The sequence below is a fragment of the Lithobates pipiens genome, unplaced genomic scaffold, assembly GCF_037356315.1.
Source record: "Lithobates pipiens isolate NorthernLeopardFrog02 unplaced genomic scaffold, aLitPip1_a1.2 Scaffold_8, whole genome shotgun sequence".
NCBI classification, from domain to species: domain Eukaryota; kingdom Metazoa; phylum Chordata; class Amphibia; order Anura; family Ranidae; genus Lithobates; species Lithobates pipiens.
Window position 1 is genome coordinate 200,526,063 of NW_027507903.1, and position 19,660 is coordinate 200,545,722.

At 37.7% G+C, this 19,660-nt stretch overlaps 1 protein-coding gene across 3 annotated transcripts in view; it reads left to right on the plus strand.

Annotated features, from left to right (window-relative positions):
- Positions 1-17,110, plus strand: part of SLC13A1 (solute carrier family 13 member 1) — a 168,211-nt gene extending 151,101 nt beyond the window's left edge. For all 3 annotated transcript variants that reach the window (XM_077473472.1, XM_077473473.1, XM_077473474.1), the window contains exons 13-17: positions 3,897-4,000; positions 5,440-5,549; positions 7,358-7,519; positions 11,122-11,259; positions 14,502-17,110. In XM_077473472.1, coding sequence (XP_077329598.1) covers positions 3,897-4,000; positions 5,440-5,549; positions 7,358-7,519; positions 11,122-11,259; positions 14,502-14,672 — 685 coding nt within the window. In that variant the 3' untranslated portion in view covers positions 14,673-17,110. The remainder of the gene's footprint in view (positions 1-3,896; positions 4,001-5,439; positions 5,550-7,357; positions 7,520-11,121; positions 11,260-14,501) is intronic.
- The last annotated feature ends 2,550 nt before the right edge of the window (positions 17,111-19,660 follow it).

Sequence of the window (19,660 nt, forward strand, 5' to 3'; positions counted from 1 at the left end):
TCATATCCTCTCTCAAGTGTCTCTTCGCCAGCGAGAATACATTTAGTGCTGGTTCCTCATAATTGAGGTCCTTCAATTCCCGTATTAATTTTGTTGCCCTTCTTTGGACTCTCTCCGGCTCAAGTACATCCCTTCTGAGGACTGGTTACCAGAACTGGACAGAATACTCCAGATGTGGCCTTACCAGGGTTTTATAAAGTGGCAGGATTAAAGATTTATGTCTGGAGTATATCCCCTTTTTAACAATAACAATATTTTGTAATTTTTGTAAATATCCCCCAAAAATGTTTTAAAAACAAATCTCTTCATTAGTTTAGGCCAATTCTTCGACATACTTCTGGTAAAAAAAAAAATCACAATAAGCATATATTGATTGGTGTGCACAAAAGTTATAGCGTCTACAAAATAGGGAATATATTTATGGCATTTCTAGGGCATTTTTATTTTATATATTATTTTATTATTAAAAAATTGCAATAAGTGTATATTGATTGGTTTGCAGGAATGTTATAGCATCTACAAAATAGGGAATACATTTATGGCATTTTTATTATTTATTTATTTTGTACTAGTAATGGTGGTGATCTGAAATTTTTGTGGCAGACAGATCGGATACTTTTGACACTTTTGTGGGACCATTGATACTTATACAGCAATCAGTGCTATAAAAAAGCACTGATTACTATATAAATGTCACTGGAAGGGAAGGGGTTAACACTAGGTGGCGATCAAGGGGTTAAATGTGTTCTCTCATGAGTGTTTCTAACTAGGGGGGGATGGTACTATCTAAAGGAGGAGACAGATGGCTGTTCCTAATTACTAGGAGAAGACGATCTGTCTCGATCTGTCTCTCTTCTCCTGTCAGAACAGGGATTTGTGTGTTTACACACACAAATCCCCGTTCTGGCTCTTGTGCCCACAATCACGCGTGGCCAGAGAACATTGTGGCTGCTGGCCACATGCAACCGGTCCCTCGTCGGCAGCGTGTGTGCACCTGCTATGGCTCTTAAAAGAGCCACCGTACGGCTACAGCGATTAGCGATTTGCGGGAAGGAGCCACTTTGCCGACGTAAATGTGAGTGAGCTGGTCGACAAGTGATTGAACCGCATTTGCCATGTAGTTGCTCACTCCAATATTTTTGTTCAGGTCTTTCTGTAAAATTCCTATATCCTGATGTGAAGTTATTGCCAGGCTTATTTTTGTGTTGTCCGCAAAACCTGAGATTGAGCTATGTATACCATCCTTTATGTCATTTATGAGTAAATTAAACAGAACTGGTCCCAAGACAGAGCTTTGGGCTAACCTGCTTACCACTCCAGACCAGTCTGAATACACACTATTTATCACCACCCTTTGGACGCGCTCCTGTAACCTTCCAGGAACACACCTTATGGTCCATGCCAACAGACCTCAGTTGACACTATATAGCATTCCTCTTTGCACCTTTCTTGGCAGCCACAAAAAGAGTAATGTAGGTGGGTGAAGGAAGGTGATGGGAGGGGTGAAAGATTTGCATCAGCAGAGTGGGAAAATGTAAATAAATGTACCCAGAGCATGACAAAGCTCTTTATTTTTTTTATTTTTTAAAGTCACATAGTGTGAATTCTTAGTCAAGTACTTCCAGTGATGTAGATTCTTTAAGAACCATAAGAAATGACACCCCAGCAATCCATCAATACAAGATAACCTGATCCACTGAACTCTCATAGCAAATGATAACTTCCTGGCTGCTTGACGAAAATCAGCAAACCTGTGATGCCTGCTAATATCATTGATCACATCAGCCTGTAGTCCCTGGCTGCTTTGTTTTACAAACAGAAGCCAGCAGGGAAGGTTATGTCAATTAGCAGCAATAGTTGTTTTTTTATTTGTCTGTAATTTCATGTGACGGTTAAGGGCATCCCCAAGCTTGTTATTTAAAGGTGTTGTATGGTATGAAAGCTGCCCTGTAAGAAATACTAAAAACACCTGATCTCTACTATATATTTACAACAGTTTTTGCATTGATATATGTTTTATATGGCAGTGCCCAACTTCATAAGCTTCTTACTGTCCAGAAAGAAAAAATCTTGCTTTTACTGGTATGTTGATGACGGTATCTCTGTAAAAGGTAAGTGTAGGATTTTAAACAAACAAACAATCATACTCACCTATGTGGCTGCAGGATCAATCTGATGCTGCAGCTGTCCCCCACTGGCTCTATGGATGAGAACCAAGTGATCACATGACTGTTGATTGCTACTTTCTCAGGCCACTCTGAGCAGAGAGTAATGATTCCACCCCTCCAGTGGACACTGGCGTGCTGGGCTGTGGATGGGGTGGAAGTGGCTGGCTCAGGCTCTCAGGGGTGCACTAAAAGGCTGAGCTAGCTGCTGGTCAAACATCTGCGTGGGCCTCAAAAATTTGGTCAGGATCCTTCCAGAGCCTGGGGCAGCTCTTTGACGTCAACCATCAGCTATCAGAAATAATTGCACTACTGTGACCCATATGAGAAGCATGGGCAAAAAAGCTTTCTCCTTTAAAGAAAATATTGCACCTCCATCATTAATCTTATTCTAATGTACTTTACAATACTACCTAGTAACTTGTGACCATTAAAAATACTCCCTATGCACTTTATTCCCTTTTCGCCCCCTAGTCTAGTAGTCTTACTACTCTTCTAACACACGCCTACCTTTTTATTTTTCCACATGATTGAGAGTTGGCTGTCTTTTGCTGGATCCTTTAAGCCGGATACACACTAACTGACAGCTCCAGTCAGAGACACTTTACTAACCATGCAAGGTTAATATGGTGATCTCCTCAGCTGAGCTATTGTGCTCTGACAGGGGGACAACCCCCTGCCAGAACTCTCTGATCAGCACTCTCTGGCATTGGCTGAGAGTGCTGATCGGGAGTCGGCTGGCTGCCCTGTTTCCAGCATGCATTTCCGACAGAAGTCAGCTGAATGGCCGGCTTCTGTCGAACATACCAACATACACATGGGCAGAATTTCGGCCATTTTTTTTTGAACCAGCAAATGTCTCCTGTCATTCGGCCTGTGTGTGTAGAAGGTTTTAGCTTGCCCACCAATGACGCCAATAGCAGATCTCGCTGAAGTGGAAAAAGAGATCTGTGCCATTGTCTAAAATGTTTGCACTTTTAATTTGCTGGCAGCACTGTCTCCTTGGTGTATTGACAGTGATTCCCTAGGTGGTTTTAGACAGGCTTTGCTTAAATCTCCAAAGGCTAGGTAAATGGGTAGAATGTCAGAGTCTACTGAATACTGAACTATTTAAAGCTATTTGGCTATCAATCTTGTATTGAGGGAGGAAGGGGTGCTAGTAACTGAGAATTTCAATTAAACAAAAAAGCCCCTTTAAGATTTTAAAAAATGATCGTACTCTATTAATAGCATTTATTTTTACATTTTCTGAAGAGTTTGTGCCAAACTGAAATTTTAAGAAATATGCCAACTTTGTAAAGACAAAACTAACAATTAATAGGAAGTAATGCTATTAAAACAGTGCTCTATGTACCTGCGTGGGTTTCCTCTGGGTACTCTGGTTTCCTCCCACACTTCAAAAGACACACAGGTAGGTTTAATGGTTCCTGTCTAAATTGTCCCTAGTTCATGTATGTATGCATGTGGTTTAGGGACCTTAGACTGTAAGATCCCTGAGGGCAGGGGCTGATATGAATGTACAATATATTTAAAGCACTACATAAATTGTTTACACTGTATAAATACCTGTAATAAATAAATAAAATATAAATTATTTCACCATTAAGGGAAATGGCTTTCTGTATAACACATACAGTCATTATGTTAAAATATTTTTTTTCTCTATCTTTGCATTCTATGAGACGTTTCAATAAAGGGTAATTTTAACATATTAATCAACTTTACTTCTAGTTACCGTGGGTATGCTACTGACTCTACTTCAGCTTTACTGCTGGGTCTCCTTTTCTTTATCGTCCCTGCATATCCTTGGAAAAGAAAAAACGCTGGCAATAACAGTTGAGTATTCTCCTAAAAAGGAACAGATTTCACAGAAGTTAATTTTGTCAAATGCATAAACAGTCTTTACATAAAGCACGTGCCTCTTTTTTCAAACGATTTGTAAAACTATTTCAAATACAAATTTGAAAGTGTAAAGATTATATTAGTCAGTAAATTTTCACTTTCCTAAAATTCATATCCAAATACATTGATAGGTCTCTTTTAGGTGATCATATTTTTTTATCCAGTTCTCATTTTTAATGTAATCTTTACATCCTTGATATTCAGATTTTATAATTGAAACATGGTGTATTGCTTGCAGAAAAGTCAATTTCAATAAAATGGTTTAAAAGGTCTATCTTGGATGGAAATCATAGCATAGTTCATAATCCCTACGACTGGGTTATTTCTGTAGCTATTTTACCAAAATCCTTTTGACAGTACAGGCGGTCCCCGTGTTACAAACAAGATATAGTCTGTAGGTTTGTTCTTAAGTTGAATCTGTTTGTAAGTCGGAACATGTAAATTTTTTAAGTGTAGCTTCAGCCCAAAGGTTAAAATAGTTTTTTTAACCTTTATGGATGGCATAGGGAAGGCTTAACACCCCAGTAACGTTTGTTTTGCTTTCTGCCCATGTTCAGAACACCTCACTTTCTGTCCCAATGACAATTGGATTTTGAAAATTTTTGGTTGTTGTGGAAACAAGGACTGGTGATAAAGCATCAGTGGAGACACCTTTTTCCCATAATTACAGGAGAGAATTTTCCTTCATAGGGGTAGATTTCCTCTCACTTCCTGTTGTCTCCCTCCGCTTGTAAGTAGGAGTCGTAAGTTGGATATTTGTAACTAGGGGACATGCCAATATACATTTTGGTTTAATGTTGTCAATCATACAAGTAAATTGACTTAAATATAAAAATGTCTATCATTGGGCCATACATCTGCTGGGGGGCAGTGGGTGGGACATGTTTACCATATGCCACTTGTGGACCTATACCCTGTGCAACATTTTGGGAGGATCACAATTACCAAACAACATACTATATACAACAAATGTAAACATGTTATTTTTCTTGCAACATCACACTGTTTGTGGGTCAAAGCAGAAGAATTGAAGGAGAGATTTTCTGAAAAGAGTTTTAAAATGCTTTGTAGCGCACGTAAATATGTAACCCTTTCTCATTTTGCAGACTCTTGATAGGTGGAGTGTACAGTTCAACTGTAGATGTGCATATAATGCAAGCACCCATGTCCCCTTAGAATACATATAAATAGACTTTATACTTTAGACTAAGAGATGCTGCTTGGCCCTCCCAGAGCTTGGTAACGATTGCATCCTGAAGTTCAAGCTCTTGTGCCTGTAAAACAGTGGTTCTTAAACGTATTTCACTTGCGTTGACCATGGCAGTTTATTCCCGTTATTTGTAATAGAGATTATTCTTATATATCTCAACAGATTCTTTTGATTATGCCCCACTCATCACGTGGAAAGAATTTCAGGCCTGTATGCCTTGGGATATTGGTATTCTTGTTGGTGGTGGATTTGCATTGGCAGAAGGATGTGAGGTAATATGTTTTTGTCTTTTAGTCATTCTCATAATAATGATGAAAAGCAGTTTACTACCGGTAATATGTTTTCCGTTTCCCCAATTGTTTTTCTTTTCATTTATGAGATTATTTCTGTGGTATGTTATTCCTTCAGCAAGAAGTTAACATGATGAGTAACGTTCAATTATATTTAAGCTACAAAATGAACACTATCTACACTGAAACAGCAAAGTTTGATATTCAGAACATTAATGAGTTATGTAAGTTTAGATGTGATTTTTTTATAATAAGAGCCTATACACCCAATCATTAAAAGGGAAAAATTGGCATGTGTTCCTTAAAGTGCTCATTAGATGACTGGTATTTGTAAAACATGGAGAGCTTTTGTTTGCTAAGCTTGTACTAATATTGTATCCTGCCAAATGGAACATATGTTGCAGCCCTTGCTCCATAACACCTTCCCCAGGTGGAAGGTAACGTGTACAGAATGCATATTTCCCACCCCACATTCTAGTGCTCCATAACACCTTCCCCAGGTGGACTTACTTTGGCACATTTTACACAATCAATATATTCCTAGTAGAACCATAGCAATTTTTACAATAGAGTATGAAGCTATTTTTTGTTTGTTTTATATGTGTTGTTTAAGGATTAGAGCCTCCGTCTGCATTTTATTGCATCTTGCGTTTTTTGCTGGGTAGATTCTCTTTTCTCTGTTTGTACTGATGACCACTGTCAGTGAGATGGAAAGTGGTGGGAAATCCAAAATTCTAAAGTTGTCACCAGTACAAGTGGAGGCAAGAAAGTTTTCCAATATGGACACCTGCTGTGATCACACGTTTTTAATGGGGAATTCTCCTCACTTTGTAGACATTTTCTCTTACATCATGTTGCGTCTACACAGCAGCAAAGACTAAACAAAACATGGGGTTTTGGCTGTACAAACGCTATACAGAAGTCAAAAGTAAAGAACAGCCATCTGAACTTGTAAGCCAAGCCCAATCTCACACTATGAATTGCACAGGAACACACTGCGCATTTCTGTGTGATTCACATGCAATTCAGTACACTGCAGTTTGAGTCCATTCATTTTGCATGCACAACTTTTGGAAACGCACTGCAACTGGATTGCATGTGATACGGTGCAAGCAAAGCACTGATTAGCAACCTACATTTGGGGTGTCATTAAAAGAGAAATACGGGATTCATTTTTGGAATCATACCTAGGTAGATGCAGCATCAATCCAATGCTGCATCTGTCCCCAGCCAGCTCTAACTCTGACAACCCGAGCAATCAAACATGGCCGATCGCTCAGTTCTCGAAGCTCCCTGAGCAGAGAGCTGACTATCAGTCACCAGCTGGGCTATGGAGGGGGCTGAAGGAGGAATTGCTGACTCAGGCTCTCAGCGGTTCACTGAGAGGCTGAGCTGGGTGCTGTTCCAGGCTCCTGGGTGGATCCTGACCATATGGTTGCGATCTTTCCTGAGCCTGGACCAGCTCTCTGACTTTAACTTCAGCCCACTGTCTGCTGAAAATGGGTCACAGGAGGGCAAAACAAACTGCACTCCTGTAATGCCCAGAAGTACAGCCAAAGGAGATTTGGCTGTACTTCTCCTTTAACTGACACCTGCTGCAGATCGCAATTGCAGTGCATTTTTAACACAGTGCAAGTAACGTGTACAGAATGCATGTTTCCCACCCCACATTCTAGTGTGAACCTAACCTAAAAGAAGAAGAAAATATTTTATGTGTCATTAATCTGTGGCAATTTGCTGTACTTTCATTAGAAGTTCTTACAGCTATAATTTTCATTATCCCATTGCAGGTTTCTGGACTGTCACAGTGGATAGGGAACAAGATGACTCCACTTGGCTCATTACCTATTTGGAGTGTGGTTCTCATTGCATGTGTAATTGTAACATCGGTGACTGAAGTTGCCAGCAATCCTGCAACGATTACCATATTCTTACCTATATTGGCTCCATTGGTGAGTTGAAAAAAGTCATATTTCTGGTCATTGCAAGAATTGCAACATCATTTTGATTTGTTAGAGGGTATAATATAGCATATATATTATTACTAATGTTCACAATATAATTGTAAACATTAACATACATTGTATAGCTTTAGATATACTGTATTGAGTTCATTTTTATCTTATGTATGGTCCTATCTGAAACCCTATGTATTTTTGACAAAAATAGCAACAATATTGATTGTAAAGGTTAAAGGTGAACGTTAGACACTATAGAAATGAGACATATTGTATTTGACCCTTAGCATTGGCATTAAGTTAAAATAATAAAAAAAAAAAATGAAGAGGCCGACTTTGTGACACGATATTTATTGTCATTATCTTGAACTTTTCATTTTTTTAACTATAATACCAAATAGTGACCTAACTGACAGCTCCAGAACTACGTTAGTTATTGTTAGCAGTGCAGTAAAGAATATACTGTCACTGCTTAATAATATCATTTTGAATTAGACAGAACACTGTCGCTAGAAAAAGAAAAGCACTTTAGCAGGGGATAACATGGTACAGTTGCTGGATGCAAGTGATAATAGCAGGTAACAAACAACACCAGTTGAAAAGAAGGGAGGACTTTATTTGTTCAGGGTATATTAATAAACAGACATCATATTGTAAAGTTCTGCATAAATTGGTGCTATATAAAACCTGTATAATAATCATTGTTTTTGCTTCAGTCACTAAGATCCTTGAGGAGCAGATTTACTAACACTGGTGCACACAGAATCTGGTGCAGCTGTGCATAGTGACCAATCAGCTTATAACTTCAGCTTGTTCAATTAAGCTTTAACAATTAAACCTAGAAACTGATTGGTTACTATGCACAGCTGCACCAGATTCTGTGTGTACCAGTTCTAGTAACTCTCCCCATCGGTGTCTTGCTGTGCCACACCCAAACCCCTCAGAGCTGCTTGTCTTGGCTACTCTGCAGTTCATCTTTACCTAAATCACTTTGTTTTTGTAAATGGTTGACTATCACTGCCACCCACATTGGTCAAATTTTCAACAGGGTCAAAAGCTGCATAGGCTACTAACTCCCTAAACCTGCAGCTCCAGTGCTGCAAGTCTCACCGTTCTACTAGTAAATTCAAATAAAAGGTGTTTAAAGAAACAGCACCACTGTACCACTCTGTTAAAGTTACAAAATAATAAAAAGACTCAAGGTAAAAACACCTGCAGGTATAAAGTGCTGGTATATGGTAGGGCACAGGTGTGAAACTGGCGGCCCTCCAGCTGTTGTAGGACTACAATTCTCATGAGGCATTGCAATGCTGACAGTTACAACCATGAATCCCACAGGCAGAGGCATGATGGGACTTGTAGTCCTGCAACAGCTGGAGGGCTGCCAGTTTCACACCAGTGTTGCAAAGTATTCATGAGCCAAACATATCTGGGTTTGGTTTGTGGAACGTACCCTGAATTGTGTGCCAAACGTCTTGAGTTCGAGTTAAATGCCTTTTTGGGCCAAACTCAAATCTCATCCCTACTGTAGAGGTGCTTGCAACCTACCTGCAGCAGTCGTCAATTGGCTGGAGTTATAGCTAAATATATATGGGTATGTTGATAGTCTCTTTAAGCATATATATCAGTTGTGGTCAACTTTCTTGATATGGAGGGCTTCAACTGCAGCCCCTGGCCCCGACATCACCAAAGAGCCGCACTTAAAATTCTGTGAAATTCAGTGTCAGAGACAGAAGATATATAACAGCATTATGTCTTTATATTTTGTCAAAGACTAGTGGCATAATACAATAGATGGTCAGAGATTGCCGACATGGTACAGTAGATTTTCAGAGGCTGAAAGCATTATACAAAAGATGGTTAGAGACAGTGGACATGATACATGAGGCTTTTAGAGACTGTGAACATGCTATAGAAGTCATTGGAGACTGGAGACATATTACATGAGACTGATAGAAATCATTGCTATAACAGGACAATAGGGAAATACAGATTAGTGTCTGCAGAGGCCTCTAGGGCTGCGCAAAACGTGATAAATGGCCACAGGTTGAACACCAGGGATCTATGCATATACACAGCAGACAATAAAATGGTATATATTATAGACAATAAAATATACAGGCATACCCCACTTTTAAGTACACTTTGGGGTTAATTTACTAAAGCTGGAAAGTGTAAAATCAGACTCACTTCTGCATAGAAACCAATGAGCTTCTAACCCCAGCTTGTTCAATTAAGCTTTGGTAATAAAACCTGGAAGCTCATTGTTTTCTGTGCAGAAGTGAGCCTGATTTTGCACTTTCTAGTTTTAGTAAATAAACCGCATTGTGTACTTAAAAGTGGGGTATGCCTGTAAACGCAATAAATATAAGTATTAAGGAAACAGCAGCAGTGTTTATTATCCTTACAAGTATATTTTTGCAGTATTCTGATAGAGGTAGGTATATATGAAAATTAAGGCAGAAGATGACACTCTCTGCTACACAGTGCAATCTTGTGTGAACCTGCCCAAAATTACCTCTTAAGCCCCGTACACACTATCAGATTGTCTGCTGAGTTTTTCCTTCAGATTTACCAAAACCATATAATATGAGGTCAAACCTTAGGAGTTTCAATGTGTATGCAATCAGGCAGGCCCTTCTACTACATGGTTTTGGTAAATCTGAAGGAAAAACTCAGCAGACAATCTGATAGTGTGTACGGGGCTTTAGAAAAACCACAGGCTATTACCTGGATATATTCAATTTTGCATATATCTTGCAATTCTGCTTATATCTTTTAGTGCCAGCTGCAGACACTGACACTGTTTTTCTTTCAGACAACTCTGTCTCTCTTTTATTAAGGTGTAGTGCAGGGTTAATCAGTGGCCTCTCACCAACTCTGTGTCAGACGGGATCCTCTGCTACTTACCGGGCAAAGTATAACCCAGTCAGTGTCTTCAGCATCTGGTTCCTCAATTAGACAACAAGCTCAACCAGCATCCAGGGCACCCCCCCCCCCAATTTTCACAATGGCTGCCACTGTGTCTCTCTTTCTCACTGGTGCAGTGGTCCACTTGCAGCCTCAGTTCCTCTTCTCAGTCTCAGGCTGTAGAAACTATAGAGTCTTTAGGAGTATGCATCCTCTGTGCGCCCTCTAGTGACTGGAGGGTGGGCTTAACGCTTGCTGTTCTTTGTTATGTAATAGCATCCCCTCCTGCTATCATGCCTGTAAACTGTCTCTTTCATTGGTCAGACACAAATATCCTCTCCCCAAATGTAAACAAGAGCAGCATTGTAAAAAGTAAAGTGACAGCCAGGTCCACGATGTTACTCCTCTGGAACCAGTTCTGAAGACCAGGCTACAGACCTAAACTTGAGCCGCATAAAGCTCTAAGCTTCTTTACATAATATTAGTTGTTGGCACGTGTCAAGCTTTCCAAACCCATGTCCCCTTGCAGTATTATGTGGGTTTCTCTATCAAATAACACAAATAACACAAAATATTATTATTTTCTTAATTATATTTGATTTGGATCATATTTCCTTGTGTGAAATACTTACAAACCATTAGTATAATATGGCTTTAATTTAAATATTTTATTTTTTCCTACACAGGCTGAAGCAATAAATGTGAACCCACTCTACATACTCATCCCTACAACTCTTTGTACATCATTTGCCTTCTTGCTTCCTGTAGCAAACCCTCCAAATGCCATTGTCTTTTCTTACGGTCATCTACAAGTTATAGACATGGTAAGTTGCACTGCCTATACACCCCCCATTCAGTGTCCTTTTCTTCCAGTGACCTCCCTGGTGGCACCAGACACTTTATGCCCCTAATACATCCAATTAATAGCGATGGCCATGAACCTCTGCTGCACCCCTATTCATACTACTACTATAACCCACTGGTGTAGATAGAAGTCTTTTCTGTCTTTAATGTTTCATTCATAGTAAGAAGAAAGGCCCCCATAGCAATACATATTTTAATTAATAGTCTGTCAAAAAGCCCTACTATTAAACTCCCTCTTTAAACAATTGACCTTTGGAAGGTTTTACACCCTTCATGACCAGAGCATGGGTGGGTCAGTTACTAAAACTAAAGAGGGCAAAATCTGGTGCAGCTCTGCATGGAAACCAATCGGCTTCCAAGTACTACTGTCAAAGCTTTTTTGAACAAGCTGAAGTTAGAAGCTGATTGGCTACCATACACAGTACACGCAGATTCTGAGTGCTCCAGTTTTAGTAAATCAACCCAAGTGCTACTTTAACTGGCTGGGTCATGCAACGCTGTACCCAAATGACATTTATATAATTTTTTCAGGCAAATAGAGTTTTCTTTTGATGGTATTTAATTACCACTGTGTTTTTTTTTTTTTTATATATAAACCAAAATATACCAAAAAAAAAAATCAGTGTATATCATTTAGTTTGTGTGAAAGTTATAGTGTCTACAAACTATGGTATTTATATTTGAAAATTGATCAATCATGATGTACTGATTGCCTATCCCATTTCTTGAAACCCTAACATGTCAGGACAGTACAAATACCCCCTACATAACCCCTTTTTGAAAAGTAGACAGTCAAAGGTATTTAGTAAGAGGCATGATAAGTTTCTGGAAGTTGTAATGTTATGTCACAATTTTTTGGAAAATTAAGAAATTAAATAAAATTTGATTTTTTTTACCCACAATTTTGCAGTACATCATATGACACTGCACTACTCGTGGGGCGGATCAGGGATTATTTTATTTTACACTGTACACTGTGATTGCTTGTTACAGTGATGATCATTGTAACAGCAATCATTTGAATTGTCATTAATTGCTTTCATTCATGGCTTATTGTTTACTAATGTGATGCTGAGATTGGCCACAGCTATCACATGGTAGAGGGTACTGTGATTGGCCCAGTTACCATGTGTCCCCTGGTGACTAATCACAGATCACACACAGTAGTAAATTGCGGTCAACACAGAGGACAAGGGGGCACTCTTTATGCCTATAGGAAAAGAGAGGAAAAGAGATTTCATCTCCAAATATAGAAAGGTTTCTTCACAGTAAGAGCTGTGAAAATGGGGAATAGACTCCCTCCAGAGGTGGTTATGGCCAGCACAATAGATTGATTTAAGAAAGGCCTGGATTATTTCCTAAATTCACACAATATAACTGGATACTAACATTTATAGGTAAAGTTGATCCAGGGAAAGTCTGATTGGCTCTCGGGGGTCAGGAAGGATTTTTTTTCCTGCTATAGCAAATTGGATCCTGCTTTGCTGGGGTTTTTCTCCTTCCTCTGGATCAACTGTGGGTATAGGATTGGGTATATGGGATTGTTTGATATTATTTTTATTTATTTATTTATTTTTATGGTTTAACTAGATGGACTTGTGTATTTTTCAACCTAACTATGTAACTATGTATCTATGATGTCATGAACGAATTCCATTCATATAGTTTACTACGTGACATGTGATCGCACATTGTTCATGTGTTATCTGGGCCAGCTACGGCGGTCCACTACTGAACACCGCAATCCACTGTGTCCAGTGGACACAGTAGTTGCCCAAGGTGTGCACAGTGTGCATGAGTGTGGTGAGGTGCTGGTACATTGTGGTGCCTATTCAAGCAACAGTAAAATTACTTTTTTCATATTGGTAAACAGTCTAAACATTGTTAAAATTCACCATATTTAATGTACCACCTAAAAAACAGTAATGTATTTATAAGCTGATTAACCCTCCTGGCGATATTCCTCAGTGTGGCTCATGGGTTAAATTTCAGTACCATTAGCATTAACCCTGAGCCACACTCGGGATTGCTTTGCAGAATCCAGGTACGCATGGGGGCGGAGCACGGTGGCAAATTCAAAAAGTGCAAAAAACATGACACATACAGTACACTGTAATCTTACAGATTACATTACTGTTTCAAATAATTTCACATCCCTTTTGTCCCTAGTGTTTTGTCCAGTGCCCTGCATGCAGTTTTATATTTTATATATACTGTTCTTTCTGCCTGGAAACTTGAGAATGTCCATGGCATCCAAAAAGTGTCCCTTTACGTCAAAAACATTTTTAGACCAGCTAGAAAACAGTGATAGTAAACTAGAACGATTGCAGAATTTAGCTATAGTGATTTGTGGGGAAATTAAATTTATTATTACTTTTTTTTTAATTATTTATAGTTATTTATTATATTAGAATTTATGATTTTGTGTTTCAAACATTATCACACCTGGGATGTCTACTAGACTCTTGTTTGGACAGATTTAAGTGAGTTATTCCCGAGAATTACAGGCCTACAATATAAAATGCCAAATTTCTATGCAAAACAATGTACTGCTTTCAGTGCTTTGAGATTCAAAAATCTGACATAATCATACTGCCAGGGAGGTTAAGCAAGCATGGTTTACCAAAAAACAAATACTGTGTTACCCAGATAGTTTTCTGTCCATTACAATTAGAATACACCACAACACATGATGCCCAAAATAAGACTGAATAGTATACAAAATCAATAAATTTGTTTTAAAAAAATCTCTTGACTGTGTCTAGCAAGATGCCCCAACATTTCCCCAGGTGTCACGTTGAATAGCTGAATGCCAGGTTGGCGTTTTCTTCTGTCTTGTGCATCCTGACATAGAAAAAAAGTTTAGATGTTATATATCTTTCTCTTTTATCATAAAAAGGATATATTCTTTCTTGATAAATGTATTTTCTCCAGAATAACAAATGTTTATAAAATGTGTTTTAGATACATGCTGTACAGTATACAGTATGTCATTGTACATGTAGCACCTTCTACATCTACCTGGTTAGGTGTATGTTAATGTAAAAAAAATCAGTAAAAGCTGCAGGGAAAACTGTGTCCCTGGAACTTTTTAAGTGTTATAGTTTCTGGCAACAATTTTAACATGTTTGTTATATTTGTTTTGTATTTTTATCTTCATGGCTGCTTATATATTGGTTTTCTGCTTCTTCTTTGCTTATAGGTAAAGGCTGGACTGGGTATTAATATATTAGGAGTTCTAGTTGTGATGCTTTGTATATCGACCTGGGCAATACCAATGTTCAATCTCAACACATATCCATCGTGGGCTCCAACTATTATTCCTACAAACAGCACAATCCCGATTACATCACTCTTAACTACTGCTGTATGAAAGAACAGATTAGTACATGTAGACTATTAATCATCTCCTTAATACAAGTTAGTGTACTACTGGTCATACATACATGTCCACCTCCTTTTCTATGCCTTTTCTAAGCCTTGGACTGAGGTCCACAGTATGGATGGTGCAAAGTATTACAAGACCTGATTAACTTTTGAAGATAGTTATATTTCTGGCCAAAGAAAACTGGATGTACCATTTATTTCTAGATAACCTCTTCTACCACGTTTCTCACCTTTTTTTATACATATATTTTTATTTTTCATTAATATCATAAATGCATTGTTATTTCATGGAATCCAACTTGTTAGTATATATGCAAATATATTGATGTAATGTACATATGTATATGTATTTTATTTTACTATTGTAGCTTGCCATATTTAGACAAACTTGTTAGGGCTGCATAAGTACAGGCATACCCCACTTTTAAGTACACAAAGGTGTTTATTTGCTAAAGCTGGAAAGCGCAAAATCAAGCTCATTTCTGCATAGAAACCAATAAACTTCTAACCCCAGCTCGTTCAATTAAGCTTTGGTAATAAAACCTGGAAGCTCATTGGTTTCTATGCAGAAGTGAGCCTGATTTTGCACTTTCCGGCTTTAGTAAATAAACCCTATTGTTTACTTAACTGGGGTATGCCTGTATGATATAAGTAAGAATCAAATGCATGTATAATTTCCAAGATGTCTACCTCAAGAACTATTTTTATAATTTATCATCATTGAGTGCAAAATGAATGGGATGAGTTTGAAACAGCTACATTGTAAAGACTAGCAAGTGAGAAAATGGATCAGTTGCCCTGTCAAGATCACACAGCTTTGAGAGATGCTTTCTTTAGGTTAAAAATTATTATTCTATACATTATGTTTGGTTTATGAACACACACATCTATAACTACATAAGAGTCATCACCAGGGCTTTTTTTCAGGGGGAACTTGGTGGAACTCAGTTCCACCACCTCTGGCTCAGACCCTTTGGTGCCTGCTCACCATAATCACTTGTAAACACAGAGGTCCGGTTTCTGTGTTTACAAGTGACAGCTCTGCACTCTGTGTGTAACCTCCCTGAACTCTGCACTCTGTATGTAATGCAATCCTGATATTTAATGCCCCTTTAAAACCCTTCTAATGTTTGTGGAATATGACCACACCCACTATTTGATGTGATTTGGAGGGTGTGTGTGGGAGACGGGTTTTTAAGGGGTGGTGGTTGAGTTCCAGCACTTATTGTTGCCCTGGTCATCACTGATCCATGTAAAAAAATATGCAATGCAATAAAATTCAATATTTCACTTACAGTGTGTCAAGAAAGTTAAATAATCACAACTTTTCTACCAGAGTATAAAGCTGATACATTTTCATGGACAGCCCTATAGTAAGCACAGAACCAATGCTTCAGTAACACCAGACTCGTTCCTTTCCACTGCTGGCCCAATAGTAGAAAGCTTTTCAAGGATTATTTCTAGAGCTACTACTTAAAAGGTCTGAATTAGCTTGTCATCTGTTATATTTTAGTTTGGAGGAATAAAAACAGTGTTAGGATTTTTTTGTTTATCATTCTGTCTGCCACATTAAATTTTCTAATATTTCGGCCCATTATATATAACTCCTAATAAACGCTGAATAATGAACGCCCTATGTAACTAAAGGATAAAGTGAGGTTAAGTGAGCATCCCTTGCCCTTTATGTGGGAGGAAGGGATTTGATTGGGAGATTGGTTTGTCATTAGAGTTAGATTTGGATTCGGATAGAGTTAGAAAATAGCAACAACACAAATGAAGATTCCTATTGACTTACTCTAATGGTCCTCTTTACAGAAGTTGTTTAGGGATCACATCACCAGCCAGTACAGAACCACTAAATATTAAATCAACTTAGGCATTAGGGAAGAGTGATGGAAAGTGTTCCCTCCCTCTATACCCACTAATATAAGATTGAACATTTTTTTTTTCTTTTTATGGGAAAGTCACCGAAGCACAGAAGGGAAGGGGAAACGATAAGAACAGAAGAAGCTATAGGAGAAGAGAGAATTTTATTATCTTAGCACTTAGGTTTTTTTTTTTTTTTAGCTTGGCTTATTACAAGAACATTGGAGGAAGTGAGGATGGAGATAATTAGAATGTGCGGATGGAAGGGCAGGGGTTGGGGATAGCATCTAGAGCACTGATTAAACAATTGAGGGGACTAACAAACCCAGAGAAGAATGAAGGGGGGAGGTAAAATGTATTCCATACATTTTGTTTAAGAAAGAAGGTATTGGGTTATTTGGAGTTGTACCCTGTTAGTCTGTTTATTTTTATTTTTTCCTTTTTTATCATGTATATATGCACATTTTATTGAGGTAAGGCATGTAAAGTATTTTTGTACTGTATGCAGAATGTAATAAAAATGAATTAAATAAACACTGAAAAACATTGCATAATAAAGACCCTATGTAACTAAAGAATAAAGTGAGGTTAAGTGAGACTGATCACTTTGAACATCAAATCACATAAAGGGGAAGTACTTATATATTTAATTTACTTTGTACATGATTGAACGTTTGGTGTGAACACAGGGTCACCTAATTTTTCTTAACGTCACTTCACCTCAGTATATGGTACATCAGGCCCAATACGGAGAATTTGGCATTCCACATTTCATGTGCAAAATATTTTTATAGTCAATAAAGTATTACATACATTTTATATGACCCTCTTCTGATATACATCCATGTGGGTTTACAGACATGTAAATTTGATGTTTGTGCTTGTGTTTTTGAATTTGAGAAAAAAAGGATTAATCTTTGCAATGCAGTAGCTTAGAAAACATTTGCAATAACAGTGATTTGCAGGATTGATATTCAAAGTAAACACGCTTTAGTTAATTGCCCGTGCAATAAATTAATTTACATATTTTTCCAAGTCAAATACTAAATCGTTATTCCAGAACAGTGTCACACAGCACAATGAACAGTCTACAAATGCTTAGGAACTACTGCTCTTTTATTGTTTAGATCAGTGTAAACAGTAAAAATTATTGTGAATAATAGCCAAAACCAGCTCAGACAGTATATGTTTGTTTTTTAAATGTTTTCGGTTTAAAATATTATAAATGTTATTTTAATATTTTAAAAAGCAACACCAGTCTTATAGTTTTTTTTTTTTTTGCACCTTAATTATTTTTTATATTTTAATTTAGCAGAAAAGCACATACCAGTAGTATTTTTTGTTTTGTTTTGGAGAGCATACATATGATGTATGTTTGGGAATAAATAAATCCATATAAAGAAAATAGCTGCAGTAATAGAAAAGAAGAACTCATATAATTTGCTTAAAATTGACAGGTTTTCAACTTTAATTTTTAAAGGGGCAGAAGGAACTCTGCTTTAAGTGTATTCCCTAATTGTGCTTTCTTACTGTGGGGTGGATGGGCTCACTGCATGGACACTGTAAACCATGTTCCTGATAACCAGAAACACTAGATCAGTGTCCATGTCTGACAGCACAGCGGTCTGCTTGTTTACACCCAGTGGCTATTGACAAAATCACATACAGGTACGTACAGGTGCGCAATAGAGCTGCAGTATATGTACCCACATGTGATCAGTTATGACACCAGCCATTTGATGGTTGGACAGTTTGGTTGAGAGCACAAGCAAATGTGACCATTAGCATTACAAGCATGCCAGGAATAAAACTATTTTTTTAAACCCTTCCCTCCAATCATTTCACAGAGCTCTCCTCACTGAGCTCTGCAGTGTGTAATTTCATAATTTCAGCTCTCCTCCCCCTTTTTTTCAAGCAAGCTTTATAAATTCTGGAATTTCAACAGATGTAAAGAAAAGAAGACCGCAGATAAATAGGAACAACTTATGTAGGGGGATTTGTTTCATCCCTGTGTATCACCTTAGGTCAGTCACTTCACTGGATATATGTATAGGTTTACAACTAATTTAACTATTTAGACTATTACAAGATGGTAGACAGGACACATGGTACACCAGAGGCAGCGCAATGAAAATGCCAACCAGTTACTAATGGTGAGGTTAGACTATTCTAAAAATCTAAGTCTAAAACAAAAATCGAAATTTGATGATTGTGCATTGAAATGGGTATCCCTGACTTTCAAGGCTGACAGTTATGTGTTAGGATATCAAATCACAAAAACAGAAAAATATGGTTGTTTGATGGGGACATACACTTTTTGGAGAACTGCTTCTTTTGCCCATTATGTGAACCAAACATTTGAATACAAATACCAAACATCCAAGAGAATAAGAATTAATGATAATGATAGTTGATGTCTAGGTCCTGCAACATGGACATAACAAGATAATCATATTTAAGATTCTTACTATGGTTCCAGAGATATGGGGCTCCTTCTTTTCAGAGGCACTGAGCTCAATGGACAGCTTGGAGTCTTGGACCAATGGTAAAGCACCATTGAAACAAGCTGTCTAATAAAAATTCTGCAGTGGAGGCACGCCTCTCACTGCAGTGTCATAGAAGGGGGCATGTGTCTAAAAGACATATGCTCCCTTCCAGCCTAGCCCTCTTAACTACAAGGAAAAAACATGTATTTGTGGGTATAAGATTTACCCATAATCCTATGTTTTTCTCACACAGTTAAGAGGGAGGATCTGCTGCTGTTGAAAAGGTACTGTTTTAATCAAGCTAAATAACATATTATTATGCTATATTTTATAAGATAGTAATTTATTATGTATCTATTTACTGTTAAATTACTAGTTTGAAGTTATAACTTCGAACATCAGTAATTTGTCCGTTATGCCACCAGCTTGAGTACAGTTTTTTAAAATATAGTAAATTACCTTACAAAATAATATATAACAATTATTTGTATATTACTTACTTATGTTAATTAACCCCTTGCCACCCAGGCCAATTTTGAGACTTCTCTCCTACATGTAAAAAAAATAATATTTTTGCTAGAAATTTTTTTAGAACCCCCAAACATTATATATATTGTTTTAG